We start from the raw sequence: 15,847 nt of genomic DNA on the forward strand, positions 1-15,847 counted from the left end.
TGTCACATGAGAATTGCTTCGTTAGGAAGGCTCTCCTTTTGAATGGAGAAGCCCAACGTCGCTGATTTGCATCGCCGTTTTCAAGCGCTGATCTGCAGTCGGAATGTTTTGTAAATTATTCGTAGTTGTGGACGTGGATGGATTCAGCGCTCTGTTCTCTCAGCAAGCCTACTCAGTCCAACACGAAGGACTTCCATGAACGAAACAACGTGCTCCTCGAGCAAGTGCAGCTCGGGGTAATATGGCCAATGCCACGGGAGACCACCTCGTGCCTGCATAAGGCCAAGAATTGATGGCAAGACAACTTTGATGAGCGCCTTCGACTTCAAGGACGCAATATATCTCCTCAGCAGTAACTGCAGCGCTCTTGCTGAAAATATCACTGCAAGCATGCACTAGGCATGATTTAGTGAAGAGCTACTTGTACTAGCGATTGGAGATTTGGTGTTGGCTTCCAGGGCAGGGCATATCTGCTCCATCATGGTAACTGGTGCGTTTGTCAAGGCAGTGCAGTTTCTGCTGCTGTTTCACAAGCCATATGCGCATATGCGCAGTGAGTAGGAATTTGTTGTATGATAGCTGAGGATCACCAGCCTTCATGGACAAACCTATATTGGGACTGGTTGCTGAACAGTGCACACCTAAATCTCTCAGCAAGCTCTCTTGCTCAGCTGGTGACGAACACTATACCCGCTGCTTTGGGCTTGCAGCCCCGTCTCCCGACCGTAGACCGATCGAAAGGCTGTCACGGTCCTGTGACCATCGGCGTACAGTTGACGCTGATGGGGCATCGGATAAAGTGCGGCGTCAGTAATTGTCTGGTATACCTGGAATCTACATCTACAGCTGGTTTTGACTTCCAGCCATCCTTCGTTAGTTATGCTTGTGACTATCATGCCAGCAAGTCGATCAGCAGCATCACCTCGCATCTTTGATGGTGAGGCCTGCAAAACGTCACCGACCAGTGACGATGCTCAAAAGGACACCCTACCAGAGCTGGCGCAGTGTATGGTGCAGTCTTTCATGAATCCATGAACTATGCTGTTTGGCTGCTGTAGCTCCGACGCTTGCGTGTGTGCCTTACATTAAGGGCAGCGGGCCGTCTGCTCTAGCCATTTGCCAATGCATGCACGGCTGAACGTCTACCAGCAAGCTGCAAACACTTCTCTCCCTACCACACTGTGACATAGTGGACATTGTGCGTGTGTTGTTGCATTCCTATCTGAACTGAACTGTTCTGGATGCAGAGATTTACCCACTAAGCCCTAGAGAAATATGAATAAATACTATACTACTACTATTACTAAACTTGGTATGCGGGTGTGACGCGCTGCTGCTCATCAGATTCGGTCCATGCGACGCTCGTGTTTTTAGTTTTGTTATTTTGTCTGCCTTTTTTGAATTCGTAAACCGAACAGACTAAACTATCCAGTGATCAGGTACTGGTGTGGTGGGGCGAGGTTTTGTTGGTGATGCTGCTGTCAGTGGTGGCGGCGTGCATGTGCTCGTGCTTGCGGGCGATGGCCCGCGTTTTCTCCCATGCCGCAAGTTTGTCTTGCGTTTGTGTTTTGCATTTGGACTTCCTGCCAGTCTTGGGCTTGCATTTCAAACAGTTTGTCCCACTGTGTGGCTCCCAGTCTTTGAGCGGTGTACATCCACCTCTAGAGCTCCAGAGAATGTTGGGCCCCTGGCAGTAACAGTGCATTCCATGGCCAATTTTCAAGTGTGGCAAAAATGTTCAGGGTGTATTTGGTTTCATCCACATTGAGATGAAACACTGCCAAAATGGATTCAGTATGATCTGCCACACGATACTTCGTCTGTCCACTCCTTGACGCGAATTTCTCCCCTCCAATACGACAACACGACGACAGGAAGCTAACATGAGCCTCCATTTCTGAACAAAATTACGTCTCTAACATGGCCACGAAAAGCTACAGTGATGCACGTCAAGCTTAGGACTACACGAAATCGAAAGGCTAGGACATCGAGGTATACTAGAAAATTTTCTGCGAGGCGGAGAAAATTCGCTGACGAGGTTGGCGAGCCCTTGAAATCGAGCGACGATCCAAAAATAATTGCACCCACGTCGAGAAAGAAACCATGCGTAGCGCGTGGGTAACCCAAGAAGATCGCTCGAGCGGCGGCACAGTCAAAGGCAAGGCCAGTCCAAGCTCTAAACTCTATCGAATGACCTGGCAAACACCCGTGGTTTCGGTTGACCTTGCCCGTTTGAGATGGAAGTCGAGCGAAATTGCAAACATACGACTAGGCCAGGTCGCGTAAAAAATGAAAAAGATTAAAATTTGGCCGCCATATTTAATGAACGCGCATCGCATGCATGGGACAGCCGTGTACTGGAAGCCATAAGCATGTACATGTATAACCTATTCAGTTTTGGCTAAACTGGAACCGCTCTGGATCCTCCCCTGCTGTCTTAGCTTTTAGCCACTTGGTTCTCACGTATTGCTGCTCCGGTTTCTGTGCAGATTCGGTTGTCCGGCGTGTCGAAGGATATGGTCGAATCGGATTTTGCTTCAGGTCTGGCATTGCTCTGGTGCCTGTTCACCACTGTACAGGTATGGACTTGTATTGGTGATGCTGGGTACAAGCACTTTGCTTGTCGAATACCCTATCTTGGCATGTTACAACCTATCTTGGGCAGGTTTAGAGTTCAAGACCTATCAATGCACGTTTTCGTTTTAATGCAAGATAAGTTGGAAAATCCCTCGTGTGTAGTCACCGGACAACTTGGCTTAGTTCATTACGTCTTGTATGCCGCACCTCTATAGTTGACCGCCCTCCCCTCCTGTTATGTCTTTGCAAGCTAGTTCAGGTGTATGGTGGCATACTGACAGCCTAGTTCAAGCCCAAGTGTCTGTACTGGTACTATACTATACGGATTAGTGTGGAATGCATTATCCTCTATTGTAATTTTTTGTGTTCAATTCATCCCCTCATGTAGACGAAACGCCTGGCTGGAGGTAAGCAGGCTGCCGAAGCAGACTCAGCCTCTAGCAGCAACGAGGTCAGCACCAGCAATGCTGCCACTGCCGAAGCTGATCACCCAAGAGTGTCCTTCTATACGGCCTTACAGAAGTGGTTCACTGCATGTGTGGCATCGTAAGTGCTGCTCGATCCATTCTGTCGGAAACAGCTTGCCAAAATGTTGGGCATGTTGCTCTTGATTTTTTGGTTTCATACACGGCTTTTTTAGCCAGCTGAGCCTGGTCTGGATCAATGTCCTAACATACTTCAGCATGGATCAATAGCATGGATCAGTAGCATGGATCAATACACTCGTGCTCCGCACAATGTCCTTACTCAGCAAGATTAGCGTGTACTAAGTGAGCTCCACTGTACTTCGAAAGTATCACTCAGTGAATGTTTTTGAGAATGCGTGTGTCGTGTCTTCATGCATGTGTGTTTGTGCATGTGTGTGGTCTTGTGCCTGCGTGTGTGATGGTGCTGATTGACAGTGTCGACTCGGCGTTGGTGGTGCAAGATTTACATTTGAGCTGGTGCGACGGCCAGTACTTCCGAGCCATCTTGAGAGCAATCCCGTAAGTGGCACTACAGTCAGACCTCGCTTAACCGAACAAATCCGTTTTCCACAAAAACTATCCGGATAGGCGAGGGAACCGGATAACCGAACACCGGTTATGTTGGATGCATCGCGAATGCTGTAAATCAGTAACCAGATATATTCTTCCGGATGGCGAGGGATCCGGATAAGCGAGGTCTGACTGTACATGTATCGGTAGGAATGCATTACGGTATCGGTAGGAATGCATTACAGTATCGGTAGGAATGCATTACGGTATCGGGAGGAATGCATTACGGCGGCTGAGCCCATCTACAGTATATTATTGACCATGCGCATCAGCACTCATCCAATACTTCACGGCTACCATCCAGTACAATATTGAATTATTCCTTATCACATTGGACAGGTGTGTAACTTGTCGTGAATTGTGTCCATATCTTTCATGTGACATATTGTATTTCCTTTTCTGGATTTCTGTGTTTGCAGTGCGAACGAAGTGAGGCAACCACCTCCAGAGGTAGACGAGCATTCGTCCATCACTGACATAATGCAGCAGCTGAAGGACTTTCTGGGCCTGGACGCAGATCGACTACTCACTGAGTCAGGTAGGACTTGCGTGTTGGCGACCACGTATGTTTTTCTATTGGGTATGTCGAAAGCATTCTTAGGTTTAATGAGGTAGGGCTGATGCTGCATGTTTTTAATCCTAGTGTATATCGAGAGGATGTCAAGTCTATAGCATAGGTTTTGTCCTGATATCTTATGATAGCCGGCCTCCTCCTGAAAGCTTCACTTCAACACTGTATTCAGTGCGCATGTTCCGATGTTTGATTGTGCCATCTCTGCAGATTTCCAGAGCAAGAGGAATTTGGAGTCTATGGCAATGCTCGTCAACCTCACCCTGATCCACGAGCAGTTTTTCATGAGGTTTCCAAGGTTCAGCAAGTCATTGGCGCTGCCTGAAGTGGTGAGTTTCGATTTAATCAGAGTTGAAATACTTCTTTTCTAGTCCTTTGTGATGCATACTAACAAATTCTTCAAGTGTGTTTTGCTCCTTAATTCAGGATAATGGATTCGGACAGGCTACTCTAAAAAGCTTGACCATTTCGGCCTCTCGCATTCGTTACATAGTGTAGGTATTTGAACTGGCGGTGTTTGTTGCACTTCCTTTGTTGCAGGCGGAAGTCCACTCCAGATGTAGCGACTTGAAATCGCACTATGACCGGTGCCTTCGTCGCTACAACAGCCTTTGCCCAGATGACCCAGGCATATCTATTGTGACATCTGTTACAGAGGTGAGAATGAGATGCTGGCGGTTCAGCAACTCAGACTTGAACATTTCTGAGCAGGATTCTAGGCCACGGTTTGTGTGTGTTGGGGGGGGGGGGGGGGGGAGAGAGGTAGGAGGGTAAAAGCTCTCCCATTCTGGTGGTGCACCCTCCTGTGAAACAGGGTAATTCCCCCATGGTGGATGCGGTGCTGTGAAATCTCAGTACGATATACACGCAACACCCGTACGAATCTTAGGTTTTAGCCTGTCAGTGTCATTGACATGTCCACATCATACAAAGCATACACAATGGTGTTGTTCACATAACCTCTGTACTCTTCTTTTCAGTGCTGACCCTCCACCCCACCACACTCCACCACCCTCCTGCCCTGCATATTTTCTAAGCTTCAGCCCTGCTTTTTTGTTGATTATTGTGCGAGATTTATGAGTGTCAGTTGTCATGTTGTCAAGGAGGGAGTGTGCGAGATTTACGAGTGTGATTTTTAGTGTGATTGGACAGGACACTGCGCTGAAATAGAATGAGTGTTGTTGTGATAACATCATTTACGAGTGTGTTGTTACGATACAGTGTTTGTTGTGCGTGTTTGTCGGATACGCCGATATAATCAGTTGCATAGATAATACTTACGTTGTTGCTTGCATTCTCGCTCTCCACAGCAACTCCACTGCGTGCTGCGTTCTATGTATTCCTATTCTGTACATTGACTCTCTCTGACAGGGTTTGCTGTCACCCTGTCTCTGGGCGCAAGCACCCTCTGACAGACCAAACTGATTTGCTTCATCTCCACAATATTTATCTCCTTTCGATTTGAATTTCTGTTTGTTCTGCACTCTGATTTTTCCTTGTTGCACCTGCGCTTTTGTACGCGGAACTTTGCTGTCACCATCGCGTCGCCATTATTTATATCCATGGTTACGTGGTGGTATGACTCATCGATGCATCATGCATGATCATTCTGCTTTTCTACTCGTACACTTCGATATGCATGCACGCACACTGATGTACACGTACACGTAAGCCAATGCACGCACGCGAGCACGTTTTGCTGATGACAGCGATTTGGCGATCGTTGTTGTTTTGGTTTTCTGGTTGATTTGAGAGTATGGTTGAAACCAATAAGTAAATACAGTCTTCTAGTTGTCTCCACGAAAAGGCATGTGAAATTATCGACCACAACTAAAAACTACGCGGTCTTCAGACCCCTGTTGTGGCACGATTTCCTGGCCTTTTCGTGGAGACAACTAGAAGACTGTATTTACTTATTGGTTTCAACCATACTCTCAAATCAACCAGAAAACCAAAACAACAACGATCGCCAAATCGCTGTCATCAGCAAAACGTGCTCGCGTGCGTGCATTGGCTTACGTGTACGTGTACATCAGTGTGCGTGCATGCATATCGAAGTGTACGAGTAGAAAAGCAGAATGATCATGCATGATGCATCGATGAGTCATACCACCACGTAACCATGGATATAAATAATGGCGACGCGATGGTGACAGCAAAGTTCCGCGTACAAAAGCGCAGGTGCAACAAGGAAAAATCAGAGTGCAGAACAAACAGAAATTCAAATCGAAAGGAGATAAATATTGTGGAGATGAAGCAAATCAGTTTGGTCTGTCAGAGGGTGCTTGCGCCCAGAGACAGGGTGACAGCAAACCCTGTCAGAGAGAGTCAATGTACAGAATAGGAATACATAGAACGCAGCACGCAGTGGAGTTGCTGTGGAGAGCGAGAATGCAAGCAACAACGTAAGTATTATCTATGCAACTGATTATATCGGCGTATCCGACAAACACGCACAACAAACACTGTATCGTAACAACACACTCGTAAATGATGTTATCACAACAACACTCATTCTATTTCAGCGCAGTGTCCTGTCCAATCACACTAAAAATCACACTCGTAAATCTCGCACACTCCCTCCTTGACAACATGACAACTGACACTCATAAATCTCGCACAATTATTCTTTCTTTTAAATAGCAGAATCGAATTGGATCTTGCATGTGTTAGCACCCTTGCTACAGTGCAGGGCTGAAATGTCTCAGTATATTCTCTGCAATCCGCCTCTATTTTCCCCTCAAGGGCCGGCCAGGCCCGGCCCTACCTAACTGCCATTAAGGTAATGCTGTGTTCTGTAATTTTGCCTGATGACACTGTAGGATCGTCTTCGTGAATGCAACCACGGCTACTTTGTCAAGTTGCTCATCATCGCCAACGGCGTCTGCCACCATCGGACCGGTGACTGCCAAGCAGTGCGCAATGCAGCTGGCAAGCTCTACAACATGTGGCAGGTGAAGAGACGGCGAGTGTGGCAGGCACTCCTAGCCGACCGGCTCTCTCACCTTGATATGGAGCTCAGCAAGAAACTCAAGACGTCGTCAAAGACACGCGAGGTTGGTCAGCTGTCTAGTGTTATTACAGTGCTGGTTTGTGTCTGGTCGAAAGGGGTGTCGGCTCCTCAATGCCTGTTTTAGATTCCTACGATGTTTTGGATAGGTCCCTGCTTTGTATCAGGTGTGCTTCAATCACTCACGTAGAACGCATACTTGCCATGCGTCTTTGAATATAATTGTTGTATTGCACATCTTGATGAATGCATACTGTTCTTGCACTTTCCTTTCCGATTGCGGGAAGTGTTTTCACACTGCACACTGTGCTACGCTTGCATCCAATGTACCGGTCGGAATGCTAGTCTCTCCTTATTCTCTATCACTCTGCTTGCATGCCTTCCTTGTGACTTGCGATGAACACGCTGAGCCGTGGCACAAGATCACCACTGGTTTTTTCACAACCGTATTATTTATCTATGCACTTATCCCGCATCCTATGCTGGCAGATGGTGCAGGAGCAGCTTCCATGTACAGCAGAACAGCTCAGTGTGCTGCACTCAACGTGTCGGGAAGCCGTGTCCAGCACCAGCATACTGAGCATGCAGGCAAAATCCGACATCCGACACATCGAGCGCTTTGTCGAGCAGAACAGCATGCTATGCGAGGGGGCCGGTGACATGCTCCGAGCTATGAGCGCCTGCCAGAAGGCATCATCAATGTGCCGGAAATGGTGTGCTGAGGTCAGTATGCTATCCTGAACAGAACGAGCAGAACGAGATCCGTAGTGTGCATGTTATTCGATAGTGAATGCTGCTGTCTGATGATCGCTCCGATGCGTGAAACTTTAAGTTACAGCTAACACAGCCTTTCGCCTCTGTTGTGTGTGTATACTGCTCTGTACATTCGTACATTGAGCACTCTACCTCGAGCTTCCTGGACCGGCCTTGTTTGTTAGTGTGCATGTTACGTACTAGCTATAATTGAACACTTCTTCAAACTCCTGGTGCAATATGAAGCATACATGGGCGTTTTGTCTACTAGGGATCATCTAGCGTTATGCAAGGCACTGATGATTAATGGTCTGTTCTTGCTTTTTACGTTTTGGTGAGTATTTTTTTGCTATTTTGCCCATCTTCTACATGTGCCTTAGTCCAAAGATTGGCTTGATGGCTTAACGCAAGCATGCCAGTATCTTGATCTGCTGGTGGAGGTTGAGCATGCCGTCGCTGAGCTACACAGCGGGATTGACTCGCTGAGCTCGTACGGCGACTTGAAATCGTACCTTGATCGACGGAAGGTATGGTGATGCAGGGCAATGCATTCATCCAGTTTTTGTTTGCTGCAGTAGGTGCTTTTGATGCACTTTTGGAGGCTGGAAATCCTGGGCGCGCTTTCATCTACAGATATGAAAGGATCGTGTCGAAATGTGTACCTTTGATTGGTTTAAACATGTTAGTCAAAGTTGAGTGCACGCCATACTCCAGCATATACAGTCACTGCTGTGAGGGAATGCTGTAATGCATAATACTACAAGTAGATACACGACTTGCATGTGATTCTTTGGTTGAATGGTCAGTAGTTGATGCTGCCGTGATGTAGCTGCTGGTTTCTTGCTCCTTGTCGTGAATTTGACACTGTTTCCTCTTCATATTTCACACCCTGCCGCTCTAGCGTCTCTTGGAGAAAGTGTCCGACTTCGAGGAGAAGCTGAGGGCATCGCAGAACAAGATCACCTCGTTCTTGTTGCAGGAGGCAGTGCGGTTACTGGACAATCGCATCGAGCAGTGCCACCACCAGCTAAGCCAACTGTCCAACGAGCAGCAGCAGGTCAAGCACCGCCAGTGGCAGGAATTTGTCAGCGAGTGCGAGAGCTGCAGGAAACTGCTCCAGCAGGCACCGGCTGGAGCGGAGCAAAGCTCAGATACCAGTGGAGAAGACGTGAGTTGATCTTTTCAAACGTGTACAGTAAAATCTGTAACTAAAGACCACCGTGACTAGCGACCAACCTGGTACTACAGACCACTTCGCCAGGCACGGGTGGTCTCACATTCATAGATGGTTGTGCTGTGCAAACCTCTAACTAAGGACCACCTGCCACTAAAGACCACTTTCTCTGACCCCAAGGGGTGGTCGCTAGTCACAGGTTTTACTGCACTATTAGAAATTTGAAAGGCCTGAATAGAACGTGTGTCACATTATAATATGTTAGATGGTATTACCCAGGGAGTATCTATCTATATGAATATGCAGTGCCTGTGCATATTTGGGCTCCAATGCTATCAAACATTTGTTTGCTTTCTCATTTGTGCAGGTTTTTCTTCAGAATATCAGTAGGAAGCTGTCCGACCTGGAGAGGCGCTTGGCTGGGCTTGGTGACACGTCCAACCCAATCATGTGCATCAGCAGCCAGGTAGGTCACCAGTGATCAACCAGTATTGCCCTAATCAAGGGACGGAGTGCTTACTACACTTCTCTGGACTGCTTCCAAATAGATTGCATTTGATGCTGCGCACATGGAGCTGTCCGCTGATAGCACTAGTTCTCCCCTGTTCTAGAAGGGGAATTAATAGTTTGATGCATGTGTTGGCGGCGTGTATCCCGGGAGTTTACCATGCGTACTAAATCATGCTTACGGCATGTAGACCCAGGTGCTCGAAGTCCGTACATGGTATCCTAAGTTTGTACGCCCATAATTTCATGTTCTGTTATTGTATTTGACTCAAATATTCTATGGAGGGGACAGTGTGGTATGTTCTCCTCGCGTAGCAATTTTCAGGGATCTACGATAAGCAGAAGTCCCAAACCACGCGAGTGGGTTTCGAGTGTCCATACGAAATACAAATTGGGTTACATTTCATGCAAAAATCAACTTTGCCAAGACCGATTTCGAACGGACACAGCGTCAAACAGACCTTCACTCAATCATCAAGAGCCAGCTTTGAGCTGACAATGGCCAGAGGAGAAGAATTTACAGAGAACCACCAATCCTTGCAGAAAGGTTGACACTCCTGGCATCTCCACCACTGTTTTCCCGCGGTTTTCACAGCGCAGCTGCTTCTTCTCTGAGCCGACTAAAAACATCTTGCATTTCGGCAACAAACTACGCTTTTGCAAGAAATACTGGTGGAGGCACATCCCAAACATATGCCTTCGGTGCTTTCGTCGTAACCGAGGGATTGCAAGTTAGCAATTAGCAGAAATATGTGTGTATTTCGAGTCACCTCTGATCAGTACGGACTTAGAGTACCCTCTGCGACACAACAATTTGATATGAAAAATCAGCGAACTCCAGAGAAACAGATCGGATCGAAAGATGGCCTGGTTCAATCGAGCCTGGTCTCAGAACAAACTTGGACAAGATACCTTCCATCCACGAGCAGGATTCTGGCAAGTGATCATTGCTAGTGTGAGTTTCAGCTCGGCAAACACACACTGTAAAAGTGTACGGACTTCGAGCACCTGGGTCTACCAGTATCTCCTGGAGCCGCAATGAGCTAAATGTTCATCAAGAGTGTTAGTACAGTCAACTTCGCTTATACGTCAGGCGAAATTACTGGTCAGTCGGCGTCACGCATTTTTCACAAAAATTTGCGTTTCACCTGCTGGGAGAGTATGCGTGTACTCGAGTCTCATCCTGAGCACGTTTCAGTTTCTTTCTTTTTTCAGCTCCAGTATAGCTGTATTTTTCGTTGCAAAGCCCTCCTCGATTGATGTGTTCGTTGTTCAAACGAAGTGGACATTCAATCATGAAGGCAGAGGACATAAGAGCCTGATTGGAGTTTCTCGTGGCATAGGACGGCCACACAGAGACACTTTGGGATTTTCTGAATATAAATTCCTTACGCACGATGCTGAGATCAATTTGTGCGATATAAAATTGTTTGTGATCTGCCACATCGAGCAGAACGGGATCCAAACACAAGCTTACCGACGGTTGGGATGCCGACCTGACTGGACAAATGATCCCTGGCTTCACCAGACGCCAGAAGTCGGACACCATGTCCTTTGCCGCGACGTCCATCTCCAAAAAGAACTCCATCTTCGTCGTGAAAAGGCTTGAAATACTCAATATTCAACCGAGATTCGCGGTCTCACCCTTTCTCAGATCGAATCATTTTTTGTTGTAGCAGTTGCAGGACAGATCCCTGCCACTACTTCAACAGAAGATGGCTCCAAAGCATGCCTGGAACAAGCCATATCGAGGTTGCAAGCCACCCCTCTCAGCACTTTTTTCGAAGAAATTCGAAATTTCAGTGGTGGAAGATATACTATGAAGAGAATTTCAAAAAGTATGTTTCGCGGAGCGATCGCTCAACCTACGTCATTCAAACTTTGCAGGATGGTTCAGACGTACATGCTAGGCATGGAACCACAGAAGATGATATCATAGCTGACATACAGAGTCACACACACAACGGATTCGTGTGCACAGATACTAAATTAGTGGACGTCGTCATCTTCTTCCCGCTGATCTCAAATGTACTATGACGTGCTATTTCGCCTGACGACGACACTCGGCGGGGCATCAGAAAAGTGTCCTTATTCGCGAAGTGTCGTTATATCCGAAGTCTCATTATATGTGTCACAGTTGGATGGTACTTTGCTCCGGGCATGAAAATTATGTCGTTATTCGCGAATTGTCGTTATATCCGCAGTCGTTATTGGCGAAGTTGACTGTAATGCAATTCCTTCCGTGTGGTGATAAGCTAAATTGCAAGGCTACCGAAATTTGCAGGAAGCTTGTTATCTTCTTATCACAATGAAGGTATGCAATGGTGTATGTTGAGGCACTTAGAGGCGAGCTGCACCCTTTTTCTCATGTACTGGAGTGCTTCCAGCCAAATATTCTGTACATCCGTGGATTCACGACCTGGGCATATGGAAGCAAACTTGGACCAGCCCTGCTTCATCGGGGTACGATCCTTCTCAGGCCACAATATGCCTAAAAGCAAGTCAGGAAGGCTGACTAGAAAATACCCTGATCATGCAATGGTATCACGGGGATGTCCTGATGGCCTTTGTTTGTGTGAACTGTGTGCCCGTTGTGGTGTTCAGATCAGCGTACTTCAAAGCAACCTGAATGAGCAACAAGCCTCTGGCCTGGTGGACGATGTTGACACACTTGCTCAGCAACTACGTTCATCTTTGCAGGTACGGCACCATTGTCGATAAGAACCTCATATGTACAGCAGGTGAATACTGACTTTGGTGGGTAGAATATTCCTGTTGCAGTTATAAGGTGCACTGTGTGTGTGTGCATGAGGTATTCGTGGTGAAGTGGGTCCGGACCTGCTTATCAGGAAATGACGATGTCATATTGACACCCTCCCCCCCCCCCCTCCCCAAAGGGGGACAGAGCGTTGCGAAAAAAGTGTGCATCATCAGGTTGCCGTATTTCATTCTGGTCTGGTTTGATAACTTTCCATGGCACGTTATTTCCATGGTGTGTGTGTGTGTGTGTGTGTGTGTGTTTGTGTGTGTGTGTGCGCGCGCTTGTACATTGTGTGTATATATGTGGTTTAGGACCAGCAATCTTCATCTCTCGACTCAGAACTGGACTACACCGAGCTGCAAAGAGAAATACAGAAGCTCCAGGTTAGTTGCATTTCGACATTGCCTACACACTCTGTCGTATGGGCACACGAGAATCAGTTTATCTATTGCAAGTCAAGCATTCTCTACCTATATCACCAAGCACTCTACCTCTTGAGAGAAGACTTTGCAACAACCCTAGTACACGTATTATTCAATTGTGCTTAGTTGCCATTCACTATACAGTGCTGGTGCCATATTTGTTTAGTTCCTTCTTTTCTTTTCTGTTTACCAAAAATGAACAAAGAACTGTACACTAACATCAAACGATGACCACGAGCCTTGACAAATGGGGGCAAGCAAAACTAGACTTGGTGCTGAACTCTCTTTTGGTGCAACAATCTGCGGCTTGCAGGACCTGGAAGGTTTGATGCATCGCCTGGAGAATAGCATCGTGAAGATCTGCAGACTGCTGGACTTGGATATTCTGAGGGTGGAGTCCGTTGCTGCTCCCGAGATGAAGAAGTACACGTGCAAGATCCGGCTTTGGCAGTGCATTGTCGATGATGTCCAGGTGTTTCTACCAGGTACTTTCATACTACTTTGAGTGGTTTCTAATGATTTGTGCATGCTGCATATACAGGGTGGGCAATCAACATTGCGGCCAGTTGTCACTTTTGATATGGCATGCGAAGAATGTTGCTGCTGGTAGCTTGTTGTATGCCCTAGGTTGATGCAAGATTAACTCAAGGTTGAAATTTAATAATTAGTGAAATGAGCATTTCCAGGGCTATTTGTGCATTCCTGTCATATATCTGACGCAGTTATGCGAGTGGTAGTGGTTGCACATCCTTTCATCGTCATTTAACCCTTTGGGGCCCATAGTACGGATATATCCGTACCAGTGTACAGTGCATACTTTTCATAGCGCAACCTGGCGTAAGTCGGCTGTCCCTTGACCGAATCGGACAATCGAAAGGGCTATCGACATTAAAATTGTCTCAGCTATCGGCTCGAAAAAACCCGAAAACGATCCGAGTTCGGAGAGCGGAGATACGAGACTCGAACTAAATTCGCTCAGCAGAGTCAACTCGAGCGCGTGCATTTTGAACTCATTTTTAGGGGTTTTCCCTGACGCGCGGCCCACGCAGCTACAGATAGTTCACGTCATCGCAAATGCATGTTTCTCAGCTCTCCAGTAAAAAGAAGTTGAGCGATCTGCGATGCAATTAGTTGAAATGGCAGAGAATTTGAGTTGGGCGCTCCCAATGCTGGCTTTGGAGCGCCGTATCGCGCTGCGGCGCTGGTTCTGTGGATCGAGTGACGTGTTGCTGGCTATCGCTGTGTTCCTCTGGCCAAGAGCTTTCCAGAAAGCCCAAGATCACCAAAATCGGCCAAAGGACACCAAAGTTACCAGATAAGTACCTGGGCTTGCGTATGCAGTGCATTTCTTGAAATAATTGTGGGCCCTAAAGGGTTAAGAGGTATCCGATCAAGCAGCTGTCTTCCTTGTATCATGTTTAGGTTGGCGGAAGCGATTGGAATTCTACTCCATGAGCAGTCCTTTGCGAGATGAATTGAACCGAGCAGCTGTGCTGATCCAGGGTAACGATGCGTTCACTGGACCACTCCAGGTCATACAGAGCCAACTGGAGAATCTTCAGGTACGCCCCTTTTTCTGAATCTGTATTTGAAGTTGAATATTTGATGGCAAAGGAATATGTAGAGCGCTCTGGGAATCTTTTCGTATCAGCCCTACCCCTTCCAACTTTAGTAATATTCCTCGTAATTGTAAACCACCACTGCTCTGAGACACTGGCCGACTGGCTGTTTCGTGGGCTATTGCTATGGTCATTGATTTATTCTCGGAATCCTATCTAGCGCCTCTGGAGGACAGAATGAATGGATGGGTATTTTTTATTCTTCTCTTCCCCAGAGTACGAAAGAAAAGTTGGAAAAGATGAAAGCTGACTTCAACAAGTTGAATGAAGTTGCTGAGGACCTCGCTGACCTTGGTGTTGACTTTGACCAGGAAGGTGCCACACTGCACAGGCTGGAAGCTGTATTGCTGAGTTTGGAGACGACTTGCACTAAAGGACGTGAAAGACTTGTCCCACTCGTTGAGGAATGGCGATATTTCACCGATGAGATGCAGCAGGCATGGGACGACGCCGCATGCGCCCGTTCCAACGCCGAAGAACTGGTCGGTCGAATTGAAAAGGAGCCGGACGCAGCAGAGTATACGTCACTGGCATTCGATGTACAGGTGAGTAATCTCTCTGACTCTCTTCCAGGGATTGGGGGCCTGCTCTTGATGCGTTATTTTGTCAGATAATTGATATCTGACTTAATCAAGGAGAGGTATGGATTTGATTATTGAGTGTCAATTTTTGGCCTCATGTCAAAGCCAGAGTGCAGAACCATTTGTTTATGCAAATTTATATGATCCTCACCCCTGTACTTCAGAAGTAATGTATTTGATCTGCATCTGGATTGCCATTCATGTTTCCACTGTGTATTTCTTTTTGCAAGCAACCAAGCCGTGTATAGCTGAATAGCCCGCTATTGATCTTACAATGCGACCCTGTCTATCTTGTGCACAGTCTGTTGTCTCCAAACACGATGATGTGCTGCACGAATCAAGAAGATTGAAGACAAAGTTCGAAGACGAGTTGCATCCGGGATGCAGGGAAGATGATGCGCTGGTAGTCACAAAGCAGCTGCAGGATCTCAGCGAGATATGCGAGAGCCTTGGTCGGAAGGTGAGGATCTTTCTGCGACTGCGATGTTGAAGATATTAGACGGCACCAATATTTGAATTCAATGTTGCAGGAGTGCGAGGCTCTGTTGGAAAGTCACATGTTCTTGCGTTCCATTCTTCGCCCAGGTTGTTGTATAGTATCAGTGTGCTTACTTGTCTGTCTTCACAGCTTTGTTGACATGACAGCCTTACTCAAATGTGACAATGCTCACCAATCTGTGCGGTTGTTCTTTTGTATTCATCTGCAGTCCCAGTGGCTATGCTTTACGCCTCTAATCTGGGTTGCTCGATCACGCAACTTACTCAATGAGTTGAAGTGGTGGTTGCCGAATGACTGTGGCCCGAATGAACGGTTCTTGCAGCAGCTTGAGGTCAG

General features: G+C 47.0%; 1 protein-coding gene across 3 annotated transcripts in view; it reads left to right on the plus strand.

Moving 5' to 3' along the window:
- The window catches only part of LOC135830872 (uncharacterized), a 45,925-nt gene that overhangs the window by 5,366 nt on the left and 24,712 nt on the right, over positions 1-15,847 (plus strand). For all 3 annotated transcript variants that reach the window (XM_065343080.1, XM_065343082.1, XM_065343081.1), the window contains exons 6-23: positions 2,490-2,579; positions 2,966-3,123; positions 3,480-3,563; positions 4,034-4,152; positions 4,396-4,514; positions 4,726-4,842; positions 7,008-7,241; positions 7,685-7,918; positions 8,329-8,475; positions 8,850-9,116; positions 9,490-9,588; positions 12,234-12,329; positions 12,702-12,773; positions 13,126-13,297; positions 14,235-14,374; positions 14,647-14,976; positions 15,314-15,472; positions 15,720-15,842. In XM_065343080.1, the coding sequence (XP_065199152.1) occupies positions 2,490-2,579; positions 2,966-3,123; positions 3,480-3,563; positions 4,034-4,152; positions 4,396-4,514; positions 4,726-4,842; positions 7,008-7,241; positions 7,685-7,918; positions 8,329-8,475; positions 8,850-9,116; positions 9,490-9,588; positions 12,234-12,329; positions 12,702-12,773; positions 13,126-13,297; positions 14,235-14,374; positions 14,647-14,976; positions 15,314-15,472; positions 15,720-15,842 (2,760 nt within the window). The remainder of the gene's footprint in view (positions 1-2,489; positions 2,580-2,965; positions 3,124-3,479; positions 3,564-4,033; positions 4,153-4,395; positions 4,515-4,725; positions 4,843-7,007; positions 7,242-7,684; positions 7,919-8,328; positions 8,476-8,849; positions 9,117-9,489; positions 9,589-12,233; positions 12,330-12,701; positions 12,774-13,125; positions 13,298-14,234; positions 14,375-14,646; positions 14,977-15,313; positions 15,473-15,719; positions 15,843-15,847) is intronic.

The sequence above is a fragment of the Sycon ciliatum genome, chromosome 1, assembly GCF_964019385.1.
Source record: "Sycon ciliatum chromosome 1, ocSycCili1.1, whole genome shotgun sequence".
Lineage (NCBI taxonomy): Eukaryota > Metazoa > Porifera > Calcarea > Leucosolenida > Sycettidae > Sycon > Sycon ciliatum.